The following is a 19,566-nucleotide window of genomic DNA, read 5'->3' as shown; positions in this document are numbered from 1 at the left end:
GAGGAGGAGGAGGAGGAGGAGGAGGAGGAGAAGAAGAAGAAGAAGAAGAAGAAGAAGAAGAAGAAGAGGAGGAGGAGGAAGAAGAAAAGAAGGATATCTGGGGATGTGGGGGGGAAAAGACTTCATGTGTGCAAATATGCTACTTATTCAATTTTACTTGCGCTTATTAGACAATCAGCTGTTCCCATTGTCTAATAAACTAACTATAAATGTGTTGCGCTGCGTAAGGGACACAGTGGCTCAGTGGCTAAGGCACTGAGCTTGTCAATCAGAATGGTCAGCAGTTCGGCGGTTCAAATCCCTAGTGCCGCATAACAGAGTGAGCTCCCGTTCCTTGTCCCAGCTTCTGCCAACCTAGCAGTTCGAAAGCAGGTAAAAAATGCAAGCAGAGAATAGGGACCACCTTTGGTGGGAAGGGAACGGTGTTCCATGCGCCTTCGGCATTGAGTCGTGCCGGCCACATGACCCCGGAGACGTCTTTGGAGTGATGGAGCACCTACAACTTCTGGAGGCTAGCTGTTCCCTTGATTCAGGGGTGGTTTCCTGCCAGTTCCAACCTCTTCTATAGAAGAGGTTCCACAAATCTACCCTGCCGTTTAGAACCGGTTCCAGCTTCCTCCCCCCTGATTAAGAGCGAGAGGAGGAATTCTGGGAGTTGAAGTCCACAAGTTTTAAAGCTTTCAAGTTTGAACACCCCTGGGGGTTTTTTTTCCTAAAGGGTTAAGGGTGCAGGGGTCTTGTAACTTGACAGCTTTAAGACTTGCACACTTCAATGCCAGAGTTCCTAAGCCAACATGACTGGAGGAGGAATTCTGGGAGTTGAAGTCCACAAGTCTTAAAGCTGTCAAGTTTGAACACCCCTGGTTTTTTTTTCTTCTAAAGGGTTAGGGGTGCAAGGGTACTGTAACTTGACAGATTTAAGACTTGCGTGCTTCAAATGCCAGAGTTCCTGAGCCAACCTTTTGATTGCTAAGCAAGAGCGTTGTTAAGTGAGTTTCACTACATTTTACAAGTTGGCCACGCCCACCCAGTCACATGGCTGGCAAGCCACTCCCAGCTGGTCACATGGCTGGCAAGCCACTCCCACCCAGTCACATGGCCGGCAAGCCACTCCCACAAACCAGGCCACACCTACAGAAGAGGTTCTAAAAGTTTTTTGAAACCCACCAGTGTCTTGATTAAATGGTCTCACTATCAGGAAATGTCTACTTAGGTCTAGGCTGCTTCTCTCTTCGGTTAGTTTCCATCTTGTCTTGCCCGCAGTTGCTTCGGAATTATGGAATAACAGATTTGGACCCTAATCCAACCCACTACATGGGCAGGAAACCCTACAACAATGTTGGCGAAGCTTTTCGGCAGCGACTCCATAAACGGAAGCGGGCGCATGCCAGAAATCAGAAGATCGCATTCCCGGTTCCACTGATTAATTGTCGTCATTGTTGTCAGGAATTTTTTGGGAGAACTAAGGGGGGTTTGTTCCCTTTTTGTCCGACTTTAGTTCTTAAGGCAGCCCATTTAGGACGCTGCAAAGGAGACCAAAACAAAAATCTGATTTTAATTGCTGGTTTCTCTTGGCCATCTAGTGAGATTCGGACTTCGAAACGGAGAATCTGTGTTGCACATAACACACACACAAAAATCCCCCCCCAAAAAAACAGGCTCCATTGAACTGCCTCCAATTCAAGGACTGATTTTGCCTTGCCAATTTGATTCAGTAAAATTCCCGGCTTGGAGAGAGTCAATCCAACGGCTAGGAAATCCAGGCCAATCCCGCCCGATCTCTTCTCCAAACCACCACAACAACCACAAAGAATATTGCATGTTATCTTTGTGTAGCCTCTATCAGGCAGATAAGCTTTGGGGGTGGGGGGGGGGGGGAGAGGAAACAACCACTGATGCCTTCTTAGGAAATTGTTTAACCAGGATAAGCTAGGACTGTCTACACAACTGGTTAATTGTTCACACAGCTACAGAAACCAGTTTGAGCAAGGAGTAAAGAGAGAGCTTAAAACATACACACACAGACACACCTCCACCAAGAAGAGTTGTGGCAAGAAAGGGAAATAATAAAGAAAATATTAGGCTGGGAAGAATATGATGGACCCATGATGGCATGCATACCATTGGTGGCACACGGAGCCCTCTCTGCGGGCACGCCAGCCCAGTTCCACCGCACATGTCCACGAGCCTCCCGCCAGCAAGCTGATTTTCGGGTCTCTGCCACACATGCACAGGGGGTGGGGCGCACGTGGGAGACGCGTGCGCACGGGGGTCACCCCGTTTTTTGGTCCCAGGAGGCTTCAGGGAGGCCTGCTAGCCCCAAAAGGGGGGTGCTGTGTGTGTGTGTGCACATGCATTGTATTATGGGGGTGGGCACACATGCACATATGTATACTTTCCATCAGTGTGATCAGTGTTGTCACTGTGAGAGTACAAACGCTGGAATTAGAGCCGAGGTGGCGCAGTGGTTAAATGCAGCACTGCAGGCTACTTCAGCTGACTGCAGTTCTGCAGTTCGGCTGTTCAAATCTCACCGGCTCAAGGTTGACTCAGCCTTCCATCCTTCCGAGGTGGGTAAAATGAGGACCCGGATTGTTGTTGGGGGCAATGTGCTGACTCTGTAAACCGCTTAGAGAGGGCTGAAAGCCCTATGAAGCGGTATATAAGTCTAACTGCTATTGCTATTGCAGAACAAAGGAGAGACAGATTTGGAATAGATTTTACCAATGGTTGGATTTGAGGAATAGAAGCCGGAGCTTCTAAAAAAACCAAGACGTGTAAATCGAAAGAAGATGTACTAATATAGCATGTAAATGTAGCATTTATAAGGGTCAAGTAAGTGCATATCATTAGTAATGTATGCGGGAGTATATAAGATATCCGTGTTATTCTTTAGTTTTGTACGGCGGGGATGACGCCAGGACGGTCGCACTGTGTCCAACTTTTATTTTTAACATTAAAGAATATTTTTTTTGGGTGGGGGGGAAAGAAGAGCTGTAACATCTAACCACCAACATCTAGTTTCAAAAATTTCCTTTCTGGGGGAGGGAACCAGCTCATTACCCCATCCCGGGAACCAGCCAATTATTTTTTTTCTGCAGTTTAAAAGTCCCCACTTCCACGGAGCAGGAGGAATAATTTAATGAATATAAATGGTCTTTTTTTTTTACCCTCTTTTTCTTCGCTGGCTGACAACTGCTTGGATTCCCTTCCTTGCAAAAAAGAAAAAGAAAAAAATTGTGTGAACTCAGGACAAGCCCCACAAAACACACACACACAAAGCACATTTCTCCTAGCCAAAGCAGCCTTGCCAGCTTTGCGTTCTCTTCTCCCACCCCCTCCTGCCTAATATTCACCCCTACACAACACACACAGAGACACACACACACACAAGCCGTATCCTGCTCCCATTTTCATGAATGGCTGTATTTTCCGCTCTCGGCTAATCCTTCCCAAAACCTTGGGACCTTGAACTCGGTGATTAGGTCTTGTGTAATCCCACCCCCAGGAGAGAAAACAAGGGGGGGGGCTGCACAATCTTTTGCAAGCACCCCTCCCAAGATCACAGTTCACACCGAAGCATCCTCAAAAACAACCCCCCCCCCAACACGCAGATGGTTTTGGGAGAGGAAGGAAAAAGGCCGGCTCGGCTGGGGGTGCCCGGCTCAGATTTTGCAACCCCAGGTTGCCCCCATGGCCTCCGTCCTTTTAATTCCTTCACCCGCCTGGTCCCCTCCAGCAATGTTTTCACTGGCCGCCAAAGCAGGCCTGGGAATAACTTTTTCAAGATGCTGAGCCTGAATTCAGAAGGGGAAAGTTGTTGTCGTTTTGTGTTTTTTATTCTTCCTTCTCTCCAGTGCCAGAGAAAGGCTGGATGGAGCTGGCATGATTTCCGGAGAATCTGGCCCGCGACGCCGATGAATTCCTAACTTTGGAAGTCCTCATTTCTGGCTTTCCGAAGCACTTCGTTTCCGCCATGACGTTCGCCGAGCTCCTGGATCAGATCGGGGGCATGGGCCGCTTCCAGATCCTGCAAGTCACCTTGCTGGTGATCCCGATTTTATTAACGGCCACCCATAATCTGCTCCAGAATTTTTCAGCCGGGATACCCGACCACCATTGCCGGGTCAGGCTAGTGCACAACAACGGCACCGATGCCCGTCCCAACCGGACTCAAATGCCAACTGGCGAGGAAGACCTCTGGGGGATTCCCAAAGATGCCAGCGGGCAACCCGAGAAATGCCTCCGGTTTGTGGCCCCCGAGGGGCCTCCACTGAATGCCAGCGCCGAAGTTGGTGGCAACGGCACGGGCACGGCGACCGAACCGTGCAAGGATGGATGGGTTTATGACCGAAGCATCTTCGCAAACACCATCATTATGGAGGTGAGAGGGCAGAGGTGGTGGTATAGTGTGTGTGTGTGTGTGTGTAGAACGACAATTGGGTTTGGGTTTTGTTGAGGTTTAGAAGTCCAGTTTTGAACCCCTGTGAAAATCCAGCCTCCAAAGTGTTGAGTTATCTTTTGTGGGTCGCTAAATTTTGGAAGGGGGGAGAGATTGCATTCTCAGAAGTAAGCCCGCGTTTTGAACCTTCTCCAGGACTCGATGGGTTGGAAGGGAACTCCAAAATGTCCCCCACACCCCCATGGTTGCAAAGGAAGCTTCCACAGAGGGAGGTGACCGCAATTTTTGTAGGGGCAGGGAGAGAGAAAATCAACATGTATAAGACTAGGATTGTAAAAACCAAGATTCTGGCAGAAACTTTCTTCCTTTTTTCCCTTCCTCCATGCCAAGTGTACAGAACAAAGAATGAAAGTGTTGGAAAGGAGCTTGGGAGGTTTCTAGTCCAGCCCCTTGCTCCAGCATCCAAGGCTTGACTTGGATTAGATGAAGAGAGTCGGAAGGGACCTTGTAGGTCATCTAGTCCAACCCCCTGCCCGAGTAGGAGACTATACACCATTTCTGACAGAGGGCAGTCCAGTCTCTTCTTGAAAGCCTCCAGGGATGAAGCTCCCACAACTCCTGAGTAACAGAATAATAACAGATTAACAGAGTTGGAAGGGACCTTGTAGGTCATCTAGTCCAACCCCCCCTACCCTACACCATTTCCGACAGATGGCAGCCCAGTCTCTTCTTGAAAGCCTCCAGGGATGAAGCTCCCACAACGTCCCAAGGCAACTTCTGTTCCATGGGTTGATGGTTCTCCCTGTCCGAAAATTCCTCCTTATTTCCAGGTTGAATCTCTCCTTGGTCGGTTTCCATCCATTATTCCTTGTCTGGCCTTCAGGTGCTTTGGAGAATAGCTTGATCCCCCTCCTCTCTGTAGCATCCCCTCTATCATTCTGGACAAATCTCTGTCCAATCACTTCTTAAAAACTTCCAGTCAAAGTTATCTTGGTGTGTATGTATGATGGCTTTATTGTAAGAATCAGGGACTTTATGCAATCCCCCCCCCCCCCACTAATTGCTGAAATTGACTAGGAAGGGAGCAATGGTATTTAACCCATTTATCCTGTTCTCTTTCTAGTCAGTCGAAGAATTTACACACAAAAAACCCCCTATGTTTTTAACAGGCATTCAGTCTCAGAGCTGAATGAGATGGATGTGGAGTTCACCGAACATCCTTAACTAGGATGCAAGGAGTGAAGTTAGAAGATCATGTGAAGGAGAAAGAGAAGAGATTCTACCAGCTAATCCAGAGAGGGTTTAGATGTAACCCTGAATAGATTATTCAGCCCTGGAACAATTTGTCTCCAGAAGTTGTGGGTGCTCCCATCACTGGAGGTTTTAAAGAAGAGATTGGATAGCCATTTGTCTGAAATGGGCATAGGGTTTCCTGCCTGCGTAAGGGGTTGGACTAGAAGACCTCCCAGGTCCCTTCTAACTCTGTTTGTCCTTCCTTCCTTCCTTCCTTCTCTTTTTCTCCTTCCTTTCTTCTCCTCCTCTTTATCCTTCCTTCCTTCCTTCTCCTCCTTCTCCCCCTTCCTCCTCCTTCTCAAATTTCTCCTTCCTTCTTTCCTAGAAGGTTTTAAAGAAGAGATTGGACAGCCGTTTGTCTGAAAATGGCATAGGGTTTCCTGCTTGAGGGCTAGAAGACCTCCAAGGTCCCTTCTAAGTCTGTCCTTCCTTCCTTCCTTCCTTTTCCTCCTTCTCCCTCTTCTTCCTCCTCTTTCTCATTTCTCCTTTCCTCCTTCCTTCCTAGAAGGTTTTTAAAGAAGAGATTGGACAAGTTTGTCTGAAATGCTATAGGGTCTCCTGTTAAATCAGGGGGTTGGACTAGAAGACCTCCAAGGCCCCTTCCAACTCTATTGTTCTATTAAATGAATTTTTCTGCTCCTATCTTCCTATGTTGTTTCCCCCTCCCCTTCCTATTGTTTAAGTAAGTTTGTGTTTTTGTAGCCTTTCCCCCCCCCCCCCCCGTTGTTTCTACTTTGGATACATTGCAATTGTTGCAAAACACCAGCAGTTCTTTGAAATATATTTATTAAATTTATGTGGACGCCTGTGGCGCTTTCCAAAGTGACTCTGGGCTGCCTGCAAATCGAGGACATCAGTCATTCCCTCACAAGTTAATGCCCCTGAGGCTGTCTTGATTTTATTGGCGGGCTAGATCCGGGGGGGATCTCCAAAACTTTGGGTGACTTTTAAGACTTGCAGACTTCACAAACCTAGCTGAGATGGCTAAAATATCAGCATATCCCAAGGACCATTCAAACGAGAGATATAAGCTGGAGTGGAGAAGATGGATTGACTATACTCAAAATAAATATGGGACTAAGAAATTCCAGATAATTTATGACTGAAGAAACAAGGAATGATATAATCTGTTTAGAGCTAGCCTAGCAAAGAGGAGTTAAAGCTCAAATGAAAGATGATACTAACTTTCTTTAAGTTCATTTTAGAATATATTTGTTAAAGATTTATACCCTGTATTGGTTCTGGGAAGTGGGGGGGGGGAGATTGGGGGGGGGGGTTGAGTGGTGAGGGCAGGGGGGGGAGGTAAACATTTGTAAAAGTTTTTTTCCCCTAAAATTTTCAATTAAAAAAAAAAGACTTGCAGACTTCAACTCCCAGAATTCCTCAGCCAGCATGGATGCAAGGAATGACTTAGATTAGATCACGGGAAGGAGGAAGAGGAGAAATAGACTCCGCCAGTTAACCCAGGGAGGGCTTAGATTCAGCCCTGGATGAATTACAGGTAGTCTTTGATTTACAAAAGAGGGATTCTGGGAGTTGAAGTCCACAAGGCTTCAAGCCGCCAAGATTGGAGATCTCTTGATCTAGAATGACCCCCAGAGCTTTCACTTAATGCCGACTGGGGAATTCTGGGGGTTGAAGTCCACAGGGAAATGCCAAATTTGGAGACCCCTGATTGACATCCCGCCTTGAGCTCGGGAGTTCAAGTGTTCCCTCCTCCCAGTTTCCCTGGCACAACAATCCTGCGAGGGAGGGTTAGCAGTCCATTGCACAATGTGCACAAATTAAAGGTTAATTTTGTTTTGCTCCTTGGGGGGGGGGTGTTTTATTTGCTTTTGTTTGCATGTTGCTCTTTTGATTGACTTATTTTTATCAGATTGTTTTTTAAAGTTGTTTAGGAGTCTAGTGGTCCACTTCAGGAAACTCAGTTCTGCAGCAATTCTTCTCATCCCCAAGGAGCTTACAACCTCTCTCCCCCCCTCTCTCCTTCCCTCCCTCTCTCTTTCCCCCCTCTGTGTCTGTCTCGTCTCTTTCCCTCCCTCCGTCTTTTTGCCTCCCTCTGTCTGTCTGTGTCTTGTCTCTTTCCCTACCTCTTTTCCCACCCTCTTTCCATCTCTTTCCCTCCCTCCCTTTCCCCCGTCTCTCCGTGTCTTGTTTCTCTATCTTTCCCTCCCTCTGTCTCTCTTATCACTTTCCCTCCATCTTTCATGTCTCTCTTTCCCTCCCTCCATTTGTCTGTCTTTCTGTCTCATCCCTTTCCCTCCCTCTTTCCCCTCCCTCTTCATCTTTCCTCCCCTCCCTCTTTCCTTCCCTGTCTGTCTTTCCCTCCCTATCTCTCTCATCTCTTTCCCTCCATCTTCCTTGTCTCTTTCCCTCCTTCTGTCTCTCATCTCTTTCCCTCCCTCTCTTTCTTGTCTCTTTCCCTCCATCTCGTCTGTTTTCCTCCCTCCATCTGTCTTTGTTTCATCTCTTTCCCTCCCTCTCTGTGTCTCGTCTCTCTTTCCCCCTTCCTCCCTGCCTCTGTCTCTCTTCCCCTCCTCTCTGCCTCTTCCTCTCCATCTTCCTTGTCTCTTTCTCTCCTCCTGTCTCTCTCTTGTCTCTTTCCCACCCTCTTTCTTGTCTCTTTCCCTCCCTCCATCTCTGTCCGTCTCTTTCTGTTTCATCTCTTTCCCTCCCTCCCTCCCTCTCATCTTTTCCCTTCCCTCTCTCTTCCCCCACTCTCTCTGTGTCTCTTGTCTCTCTCTCTCTTTTCTCTAACTGTTTTCCCTTCCACCAGTGGGACCTGGTTTGCAACCGGAAGACGCGGAGACAGATGGCCCAGTCCATTTACATGGGAGGAGTTCTTGCTGGTGCTCTTATACTTGGGAGCTTAGCAGACAGGTGGGTGTTTATAAGCAGAGCCATGCATTGAAGGTGAACATAGCCAGAAACTGGGGAATGCAACAATGATGGATTAGTACGTATCCCACTTCTGCCACCAATCCTGCCCCTCTAAGTTTGTGGAAGTCACTCTCTTGGCCTCAGCCTTCTCCCCTGCCTCTCTGCGGGAGTAATTGTGGCCTCTCATAAAAGAGAAGGAGTAAGAGAAAGGGAAAGGGAAAGAGGAAAAAGAAAAAAAGGGAAAGGGAAAGAGAAAGGAAAGAGAAATGAAAAAGTAAGAGAAAGAAAGAGAAAAGGTGAGGAAAAAAATGAAAAGAAATGGAAGGGAAAGAGAAAGAGAAAAAGGAAAAGGAAAGGAAAGGAAGGGAAAGGAAAAAGAAAAAAGGAAAGGAAAAAGAAAAGGGGAAAGGGGAAAAAAGAGAAAAAAGAAAAAGGGAAAAAAGAAAAAGAAGAGAGAGGACCAAGAGAGAGATCAAGTTAAGATTCCACAGGTGGAAGATGAATGGCCCCTCCCATAGGACATAAAAGAGGAGCGAAAGGGGAGTGGGCTTTTGCAGGAAACAATCCGTTTGTTCGGTCATTAGATTCGTTTCAGGAGTGTGGAGATCTGTCCCTGAATCTCAGAAACTCTGCCCAGTCTTTCCTTGCATTCGGAAAATATTGACATGGCAGCTTTCCAAGATAGATAAGGTCTGTGGTCATAAATACTCCTTTGAAAGATTGTTTGCCAGGCCTTGGCTGAAGGTGAATGAGAGGAATTCACATTCGTTTAATAAAAAGGGTTTTGTCGGGACCAGGACTCTGCCTCCTGCTTTTTGAGGAAGCCTAGATCAGAACCACTGCTAATAATATCAATATACCTATTATGACTGCAACCTCTGAAGAGGAGGAAATGGTTCCCATGGATTGACGCAGAATTCTGTGCCGCAGGTTCGGCCGCAAAGCAATCTTAACTTGGTCCTACCTCCAGATGGCTGTTTCGGGGGTGTGCACGGCTTTTGCTCCCAATTATGCAGCCTACTGTGCCTTCCGATTCCTGGTTGGCATGGCGCTCTCTGGCATTGTCCTCAACTGCATGTCTTTAGGTAAGAGGGGAGGAAGTTGGTCAAGCGTGGGTGGGGGGGTTGGACTAGATGACCTACAAGGTCCCTTCTAATTCTATCAATGTTAAACATCTGTTAAACAAAACCAGCTCGGGAGGGGGAGGGAGAGAAATGGTCAGGATGGGAAAAACAAGATATTTACAGGATTCCAGAGTATTAAAGGCCACTTTTAAGAGTTTGCAGCCTAAACAAGGGTTTCCCAGTCACTTTTAAGATGGATGGATTCCAGTTCCCAGAATTTCCCAGCCAGCCATACGTGGACTTCAACTCCCAGAATTCCCCAGCCAGCAAGTTTTCAAATGTATGGACTTCAACTCCCAGCATGCAGCTGGGAAATGCTGGGAGTTGAAGTCCACGTATCTTAAAGTTAGCAGAAACTTTTAAAATAGATTTTCCCAGGATTCCCCAACCAGCATGCTGGGAGTTGAAGTCCACGCATTTCAAAATTTGCTGGCTAGGGAATTCTGGGAGTTGGAAGTCCACATATCACAAAGTTAACTGAAACTTTTGAAATAGATTTTCCCAGAATCCCCCAACCAGCATGCTGGGAGTTGAAGTCCACGCATTTCAAAACTTGCTGGATAGGGAATTCTGGGAGTTGAAGACCAGGTTGGATTCGGGCCTGACAGACTGCTGTCGGGAGCAAACAGCTCGTGAGGAGGGGGGATGCCAAAGGTTATTTTGCAGGCTTGCAATTTTGCGCATTCCTCACTCCTCAAGCAATGTTTGGTCCCCAGCGTGCTGTCGACCTATCCAAATATTTATCTCTGCGGTTTGCCATACCTGACTCTTAATTTGATTAAGACCCACTGGGAACAACAGGTCATATGACCTGCAGAGATTGCAGGAATAATTGAGCGGGGGGGACACATCACGCTCCCTCAGAGCCAGGGAAGGAAATGATGCAAGCAGAACCTCAGTGTCTCTTGGATTGCCAATTGAAGTTAGGGAAAAGGCACCATGTGGTGCTGTTGTACGCTCTCTGGCCACTTTTGCATTATTCAGGAATGACTGAAAAAGACTTTTTTTTCCCCATGGTATGGAGCAAGGTATTATTGCTCGCAGAGAAAAGGGGTTTTAATGTTGGAGGAGAGGAGCCTTGGGTTGGAGGTAAGGTGGCAACCAATTTGGAAATCAGTAGTGTGTCAGCGTTCCAAGTATCATGTAGAATTAAATCAGAGTCCAAGGCAAAACAATCCTTAAAGTTCCAATTTAATAAAGCAGACATCTTAGCACAACTTGAATCAAGTTTTCTCAAGGTTGACAGCTTCAAGAGGACTTCAACTCCTGGAATTCCCCAGCCAGCCATGCTTTAAGAAGAGTGGGCTTCAACTCCCAGAGTTCCTCCACCTGCACGCATGGTCTTCAACTCCCAGAAGCCTGCTGGCTGGCTGGGGAATTCTGGGAGTTGAAGTCCACCCATCTTAATGTGGTCAACCTTGAGAAAACAAGGTGTAAACTAACAAGATTAATGCCCATGCTTTCTTCTTCCTTTGCACTAGTCCTGGAATGGGTACCCACCAACACCCGCACCATTGCTGGCACACTGGTGGGGTATTCTGCCACCTTTGGGCAAATCATCCTTCCTGGTCTGGCATACGCGCTTCCAGATTGGCGCCAGTTACAATTCACCGCATCCATGCCGTTCTTCATTTTCTTCATATACTCGTGGTGAGCAAGGAGGCCTTCCCTAAAAACCTTATTGTTAAGAGAATCACTGCAGTTGTCAAGTTAGCAACCTGGTTGTAAAATGAAACTGGCTTCCCCGTTGACTCGGATGGTCAGAAGGACGCAAAAGTGGATCACGGGACACTGGAAACCCGTCATGAATATGAGTCAGTTGTCAAAGGGTCTGAATTTTGATCATGTGGGATGCTGCAATGGCCGTTAAATGTGAAAAAAACGGGTCACAAGTCACGTTTATCAGCGCCGTTGTCATTTTGAACGGTTTATAAGTTGAAAGCTGTTATTCCTGGCCCTGGATTCAAATCTCACCTCCTCACCGCCACAAATTTACATTTTAGAGATTGATTTTGCTCGTTTTCCGCTCCTGGTTCCGAAGCCATTTTGAACAGTCGCTAAATGGACGGTTGAGCGGTCCCCCAATTTTGTGATGTGGTGGCCCAGAGAGGGGAGGGTACCCCGATCTAGTTGAAGCGGCCTGTTTCTGGTGGAAGAAGCTAGGTCTTTCCAAAGTCACCAGAATGGTTTTTTTTTCACACAGGTGGTTTGCAGAATCGGCCCGGTGGCTGGTGCTGTCCGGTAAAGCAGAACAGGCAGTCGACGTGTTGAAGAAGGTGGCTCAGCTGAATGGGAAGAAAGACGAAGGAGAAAAACTCAGCACCGAGGTACGAAGGGATAGAGCAAAGTAAATATAGATTAGTGGGGTTGATGGTTGATGCTCTTTGTTGTGGCCCGTCAGCGGACAGTGGATCTGGCAGCAGATTCGGAGAGTGAGGAGGGTTGGGGAGGAACCTGGGCCAGTCCTGGAGTCTGGGGAAGGCTCTGATGAGGGCTCTGTGTCGGAGGCAGAGAGGGGAGCAGAGCCATCCAACAGTTATCAGCTGCCTTCAGAGTCAGACATCAGTGAGGCAGAGGAACAGCTGGAGCCTGTTCCCAGTGTGCGCATGCGCAGAGTTGCCAGACATGAAGGGAAGAGCTAAAGAACAGGGGTCGACTTGGGAGTAAGGCCACAGGTGGACGGTGAATGGCCCCTCCCATAGGGAATAAAAGAGGAGCAAAAGGGGAGTGGAGCTTGCAGGAGTTCCATTCATCAGAGTGAAGATCTGTTCCTGACTTCTTGCCAAGTAATTGCTGCTACAGCATGGCGTTTGGAAGATATCTGCCTGCCAGCTCTCCAAGCCTGATAAAAGTCTTTAGTTGTGAAATCTCTTGAAAAGACTGATGGCCAGGACTTTGCTGGAGAGGAATTAAACTAAATAAAAGGGGTTTTATCAGGATGAGGAGTCGGCTTCCTGCTTTTGAGAAGCCTAGGTCAGAATACTCTCGTGGAAATCGTCAGTTCCTATTTGATGGTGGGAACTGCGTCTTTTAGAAATGGGAGGCTTCCGAACTTCAGTTTGAAAGAAACCAGTTTAAGGTTTGACGATTTAGTCCGGGGTGCCAAACCTCGCCGACTTTTAAGACCTGTGAACTTCAACTCCCCAAATTCCCCAAAATGCTGGAAGTTCATGGCCATGCCATCGTAAACAAACCTGGTTGCAAAACCTAAAACCCAGGTAATAATTAATCTCCTAATAATTAGCCACCCTGTAGAAACACCCAAGTTTCTAGTCCTTATGGTTGCTCCGAGAGCAGGATCTTTAGGGATGCGTGGCTGGGGAATTCTGGCAGGTCTTAAAAGTCGCCGAGGTTGGACACTCTTGGTTTAGTCTGAGTGGCACATTTGCTGAGTCAGTCCCTCGGTTTTGAAAGCTAGCAGATTCCTATTTGGTGGGATCTTATAGGGGTTGACATCGTTTTGAGAATCCCAACCGAATTTCTCCTGGTGGATCTGGTTCCAGAGCCAAGGTCCTTATGGGAAGGGATAACAGGGGCTGGGTCTTTCGAACAAAAATTTAAAAGCCAGTTCCATGGGGCCAAATGAGATAGAACCTTACGAGAAAATACTCCAAATGGCAAGAGACGCTGAGCAAAACACTGGTTGTGGCACTCGCTTCTCCCCTTTGTTGTTGGGTGTTAGGTCTTGAAATCCAGCATGCAGAAGGAAATGACGTTGGCCCAGTCGTCCTACACCTTCGCCTCCTTGGCCCGGACGCCCACGGTACGCCGGATCTCCTGCTGCATTTCCAGCGTGTGGTACGTTTCAGTGGGCACCCTTCCTTCTCTAACGACCTCGTTCTCGGAGCTGCCATGAGGACTAGAAACCTGAGTGTCAACTTCTACAAGATTCACGAAGATTCCAATTAATTTTTTTAGGTTTGCAACCAGTTTCGCTTACTACGGCCTGGCGATGGACCTCCAACATTTCGGCTTCAGCATCTACCTCATCCAGGTGGCCTTTGGTACTATTGATATCCCTGCCAAGCTGGGCTCGGCCATCGGCATGAGTTACATCGGAAGGAGGGCCACACAGGCTTCATCTGTTATCTTGGCCGGGCTGGCCATTTTGGTCAATATCTTGGTACCCTCAGGTGAATCATCTGAAGTTGGTTCAGGTGCCGAGGGAAGCCATTTTTAGCTCCCTGGGCCCAAAATTAATGTGACTTGAATGCCACCAGCTCACAAAGAACAGAGCTAGTCCTTGGGTTATGACGGCAAGTGGAACTGGAATTTCCAGATATACTGTAAGCAGTGCTGTTATCAGCCTCCTTTTGCAAAACTGGGTTGTTAGCAAAAGCTAAAATAAAAAAGGCACCGTTTTAACAAGAGGGACATTTTGTTAAATTTAAATTAAGGCTTATCCTGAAACAGGTTATCCAACTTTGGCAACTTTAAGCCATGTCGATGTCAAGTCTCAGAATTCTGGGAGTTGAAGTCCATCCATCTGAAAGAATGTCAGCTGGGGAATTCTGGGAGTTGACCCCCCCCCTTAAAGCATGCCAGTTGGGGGATTCTGGGAGTTGAAGTCCACCCATTTTAAAGCATGCTGGCTGGGGGAGTCTGGGAGTTGAAGTCCACAAGTCTTCAAATTACCGAGGTTGGATACCCCTGCTGTAAAAATGTATTGTGGCTCCTACTTTCCAATTTTGACAGTATAGAATTTGTTTTAGCATGGAGTGTCCGGGCATTCCTGTTTTCATCTCCCCTTTTTTTCCCCCTCCTCTGCTGTTTTCACCCGACCGAAGATTTACGGACACTGAGAACGTTTTTGGCTGTGCTTGGCAAGGGATGCCTCGCGTCTTCTTTCAACTGTCTGTACCTGTACACGGGAGAACTGTACCCCACAGTGATCAGGTATGTCGCCCTAATACCTCCGAGGCTCTTGAACCCTCGACTGGTTTTCAAGTCTTCATAACAGCACTTCGATGTTTTCTGTTGTATGATCCAAGTGGCCAAATTATTCCCTCTTTGAGTCAAGTTTGCACTATCACATACCTGGTGCAGAACCAGGAGTGAAAAATCAGCAAAACCAATCTCTTAAAATGTGAATTCGAGGCAGGTGGTGAGAATTTGAACCCACGGCCAGGAATGAGAAGTTATACAGGTAGATCTCGACGTATAACCAGAGTCGGGACCAGAATTTCCATCGCAGAGCAAGACGGTTAAGGGAGCTTAATGACCCTTTTTTTTACCACCGTTGTTAAGCAAGTCTGCAGTTGTTCAGCGAATCTGGATTGCCACACTGATTTTGGTTGTCGGAATCTGGCTGGGAAAGTCTCAAATGACAATCACGAGACATGGCACACATCGTAAATACAGGCTGCTTCATAAATACAGGTAGTCCTTGACTTACAACAGTCCGTTTAGTGACCGCTCAGTTACAACAGCACTGTAAATGTTACTTATGGCACATTTTGCAGAATCTCTCTGGTCATGTGATCAAAAATTCAAATGCTTGGCAACTGCTTCATATTTACGACAGTTGTAGCATCCTGGGGTCATGCGATTCCCTTTTGCGACCTTCCAACAAGCAAAGTCAATGTGGGAAGCCAGATTCACTTAACAACCGTGTTATTAACTTTCCAACTGCAGTGATTCCCTTAACAAATGTGGCAAGATAGATTGTAAAACGGGGCAAAACTCCCTTGGCAAAACGTCGCGCTTAACAGCATCAAATTTGAGCTCGATCGAGGTCGTAAGCCGAGGACTACCCGTACCTGAATTTTGATCACACGACTGTGGGGATGCTGCCCACAGTGGGGATGCTGCCCCCATAAGGGCAAGGCGGAAACCCACAACAAGCCAAGATCAAACATTCCTAAAAGGCAGGCCGGAGTGAAAATTCAGCTATTTATTTTTCCTTTCATCGGTTTGTGCCTTCTGTCCTTCAAAGGCGGTTTGTTACTGTTGCAGACAAACCGGGATGGGGCTCGGGAGCACCCTGGCCCGTGTGGGTGGCATTGTGGCACCCATGATCAAAATGACGGGTGAACATTGTTCCTATCTTCCATCACTCATCTACGGGACGGCCCCCATCCTCTCGGGTATTGCCGCCGTCTTCCTGCCCGAGACCCTCAACGTGCCGCTTCCTGATACTATAGACGAGGTGGAAGGGAGGTGAGTTTCTTGCACACTCAGAAAAGCAAGTGTGATGCCAATAGGGCTTGGGGGGGGGGAGGTGTTGGAGTAGGGTCCAGGAATGAGGAGAGCTGGGTTTCTCAAATTTTGACTTCAATTCCCAGAATCCCTATGCAAGCTGGAGAATTCTGGGGGTTATAGGGAATTCTGGGAGTTAGTTAATATATTTTATTCGTATCCTACCTTTATTATTTTTATGAATAACTAGCTGATAACATGGCGTTGCCCGGGTATTCATTTATCCTAATCCTCAAAAATCCTCATTTGTCCTCAAAAATAATCTTGGACCAAACGTAATGCCTAATGTTGGATTTTCCACCTTATCAGAGGGAGCCCCCTTGTGGAGGACTGTTAAGCCGCTACCATGCCAACTCCACTACGCTGTACAGTAGAAGCCATTTTACGACAGTACAGTAGAAGCCATTTTAAAGCACAACAGGCTGTATCTTAACAGAACACACCCCAAGGATGTTAGGGGTGTCTTACCCCCATACTATTAATTTCCAGAGAGTAAACTGGCTCTCCAAATCGCTCGCTGGGGAATTCTGGGAGAGGGAGTACACTCAATTTAAAAGCATCTCCTGAAATTTCTGCTTGTTTTTAAATATTCCAGAATAACCCCGGAGAGACAGTCCCTTACCCGTCAGAGCCAAGAACCAGTTTTGCTCCAGAAATTGGAGCAAAAGAAAACCCTGGATGGCGAAATTTGCTAAAATGGGGAAAACAAGGAATCAGAACTTACTGCAAGTTCATTAGATGTGTTTAATTGTCTTATTTTTTTTTTGCCTTTGGGTGGGAGGTTGGATTTCCAGATTTAAAAAAAAATCAACCAAATAAATGAATAAGAATTGTTGAAAATTGTAGTCATGCCTCTCTGATATTTTGACGACTGGACTAAGTCCCATCTCTAAGAATGTGCTAATATGCAAGTAGTCCGCAACATACAAATCATTCATTTAGTGACATTTCAAAGTTATACAGGTGTTTTCTTGACTTATAGCCATAGTTGGGACTCAATTCGCACTAAAATATGATTTTAGAATTCTGAACGAACGACCACCTTTTGCGATCACCTCATAACAAAGGGAAGTCAAGGGGGAAGCCTGATTCACTTAACAACCGGGCTAAGAAAATCCATAAAATGGGGCGAAACTCACTTAACAAATATCTCACTTAACAGAAACGTTGGGCTCGATTCGAGGATTATTTGTAACATTTTTAGAAAGTGAAAATATCAAGGTTGCCCAAGCTTTTGCAATCAATATTGGAATAATGCATCTCCTAAATATCACTCTTAACAGCCCCCCCCCCCCCACAACCTCCCACCCCAGTGTTGCCAATCCCCTCTTCCAAACCCAGACTGGCTGAAGAGGATCTCTCTGGCTTGGCCAGCTTTAAACAAACTGGACAATAAACAATATTGCCTGTTCCCTTATAGCAGCCGCATGTTAGAGACAACCTTGATCTGAGCTCTGTGGCTCAACTGTTGCAGCTTAGAAGAAAAGAATTAAAATCCACATCCAATTGCTGGACCGACACCACAGGAGAAAATAAAAGCAGTATTTATTCGCTAATGCTTATTACAGCCTTAAAATAAAATCAGGGAGGAGGGGAGGGAGCCAAAATATATCTCAGCTTCTACTGCAAGAATAAAAGATGGGGTCGGAAGCAGTGTTCCCTCTAAGCTGCGCACCTGCGCGGCCGTGCACATAACAAGAAAACACCGCGCACAAGTTTCAAACTGCAGCCCAGTGTCTCTTTAAATGTGACTGAAAATATCCCCCCTCCCTTTCCTTTTCTTCTTTCCCATTTCTTTTCCTTTCCCTCTCTTCCCTTCCTTCCTTCCTGGGGGTCTGAGGGAGAGGACCCTTTTCCTCCTTGCCCCCCCCCCCCCAACTCCTCTGATGGCAATTATGGCTAAAAACAATTCAGGTGCTCAGACATGAAAATGTGCCGCTCAAACACTATACTTTTCCGCACACACTGAAAAAAAATTAGAGGGAACATTGGTGGGAAGGTATGGAAAGTCTCAATATTTACTTCTTTATTTTTAAAGAAAGGAAGCCCAAATTCCAATCAAGAGGGTGCACAAATCAATTACTCGGAAAGGAAGGAGAAAAAAGAACAAGCAACCAACTCAATGGAGAACGGGTACTCGTGGGGGGGGGGCAATCAGACACATTGCAGAGGAGTTGCGAAGCTGCACAACTATTTGTGGGCATCACAATGAGAGAGCGAGAGAGAAATGAGGTATTACAGCCCATCCTACCTCCCACACCCCTGCAAACCGACAGAACTAACCTGAGCATGAAACCCCACAATGTCGCAGCGCTGAACAGATTCACACACTATTCCCCCCCACCCCACCCTCCCAAGCCAAAGAGCCAGGCTACCATAAAACTGGTTCCAAGAAGCCATTTTGGTTTTTTTATTTGGGTAGCTATTTTTTGTTTGTTTAAGACACAGGTGTGATGCTTCAAATGAGGACCTAACAACCGAGCTGGGGATGAGACATGTAAACCCCACCTCGCCCCACCCCACCCCATCCCATGGGAATGTTTCTACAACTTTCTCTCTGTTTGGTGCACGGGGCGGGGGGGGGGGGGGGTGACAGCCAGCCCTTGCTGCCTCTCCCTGGGGTATGGAGAGAGAAAAGAATTAAAATGAATTTTTAAAAAAAGAGTACAGCTAAAAGGGAATCCAGAGCCAAGTAAGTGCACAAGTCATAGATATCTCTCCCCTACGCATAATTCAGAGATATACTAAGTTCCCAAGAATCATAAGGGAATCTTTTAGTCCTCTAGTTTCAAGTCCTCTTGAAGGTGACTGGATCAAAGCTTCCACTGGTCACTTTGTTCCTGGCGTGGGCCAGATCTGTCCCACTAGGACCCACCGCTGTCCTTTCCACTATTGGGTATCCTCCAGCAGGCTGGGCCCCACAGCCCATCATCCTAGACAGCACAGCAATTAAAAGCGAGGCTCCAAGTCAAGAAGGCTGATCTCTCCTGCCAAATAGGGTAGGGAGAATCAAGGAGAGAGATGCCCCCGCCCCCAGGCCTTTGCGAAGTTCAACCTCGCATCAACAAATTCCAGAACTTGTGTGCAGACTCAACACCAGAGAGAGAGGGGGGGGGGGGGGGACGGACGGACAGACACAGAGAGAGAGAGACAGAGAGAGAGGTAAAGAGAGAGAGAGACAGAGAGAGAGAGCAGATCCCATTTGCTTTGGCAGTCCCGAGTCTCCCCTCGCTTTTGGCAAAGATGGAAGAAGAGAAGACGTCTTTGGAGAAGACGTGGAAGGATGCGTGTGAAGGGGAATGTCGGAGGTAGGTTTTAAAGACAATCTTAGAAAAATCAGGCACGTTACAAGTATAATATTACACAAAAACCCTATTCCAGAAAAAAGGCCTCTCCTTCTGCAAGTGGGGTCTTGCAGAAAACCTTGCCACTGGTGGGGAAAGAGGAATAGGAGTGGGGATTCAGATTTTTTTTTTAATTTTGTTTTTTTAAGAAAAGCATCACTTGTTAGCAAGACCAAATCCTCAAATTGGGGCCAAAGGGGAAGGGGGGAAAATATTGAAAGTGGGTTTGTTCCTGCAAGAGAAGTTCAACACCCTGAGTCCCATAGGATCAGGTAGCAGCAGAGTGGGAAGAAATAGCATGCAGCAGGGACATGGGTCACTCTAG

At 46.9% G+C, this 19,566-nt stretch overlaps 1 protein-coding gene across 1 annotated transcript; it reads left to right on the top strand.

The window, feature by feature from the left end:
* The first annotated feature begins 3,674 nt into the window (after positions 1–3,674).
* On the top strand, positions 3,675–17,625 carry LOC116519847 (solute carrier family 22 member 6-A-like). The gene is made up of 10 exons (XM_032233910.1): positions 3,675–4,384; positions 8,472–8,575; positions 9,506–9,660; positions 11,181–11,349; positions 11,903–12,026; positions 13,382–13,497; positions 13,618–13,832; positions 14,487–14,595; positions 15,655–15,858; positions 16,493–17,625. The coding sequence occupies exons 1-10, from the start codon at positions 3,977–3,979 to the stop codon at positions 16,590–16,592; spliced, it is 1,704 nt and encodes a 567-aa protein (XP_032089801.1). The 5' UTR covers positions 3,675–3,976; the 3' UTR covers positions 16,593–17,625.
* Positions 17,626–19,566: the final 1,941 nt, after the last annotated feature.

The sequence above is a fragment of the Thamnophis elegans genome, chromosome 17 (assembly GCF_009769535.1).
Source record: "Thamnophis elegans isolate rThaEle1 chromosome 17, rThaEle1.pri, whole genome shotgun sequence".
Taxonomy (NCBI): Eukaryota; Metazoa; Chordata; class Lepidosauria; order Squamata; family Colubridae; genus Thamnophis; species Thamnophis elegans.
This window is presented reverse-complemented; position numbering and strand designations above follow the sequence as displayed.

What these genes read in the sequence shown, in the direction of transcription:
- LOC116519847 (XM_032233910.1), top strand. Translation starts at nt 3,977, where the DNA reads ATGACGTTCGCCGAGCTCCTGGATCAGATCGGGGGCATGGGCCGCTTC. An exon ending in CAAACACCATCATTATGGAG is followed by an intron (nt 4,385 to 8,471) that starts GTGAGAGGGCAG and finishes CCCTTCCACCAG; the next exon opens with TGGGACCTGGTTTGCAACCG. An exon ending in GAGAAAAACTCAGCACCGAG is followed by an intron (nt 12,027 to 13,381) that starts GTACGAAGGGAT and finishes GTTGGGTGTTAG; the next exon opens with GTCTTGAAATCCAGCATGCA.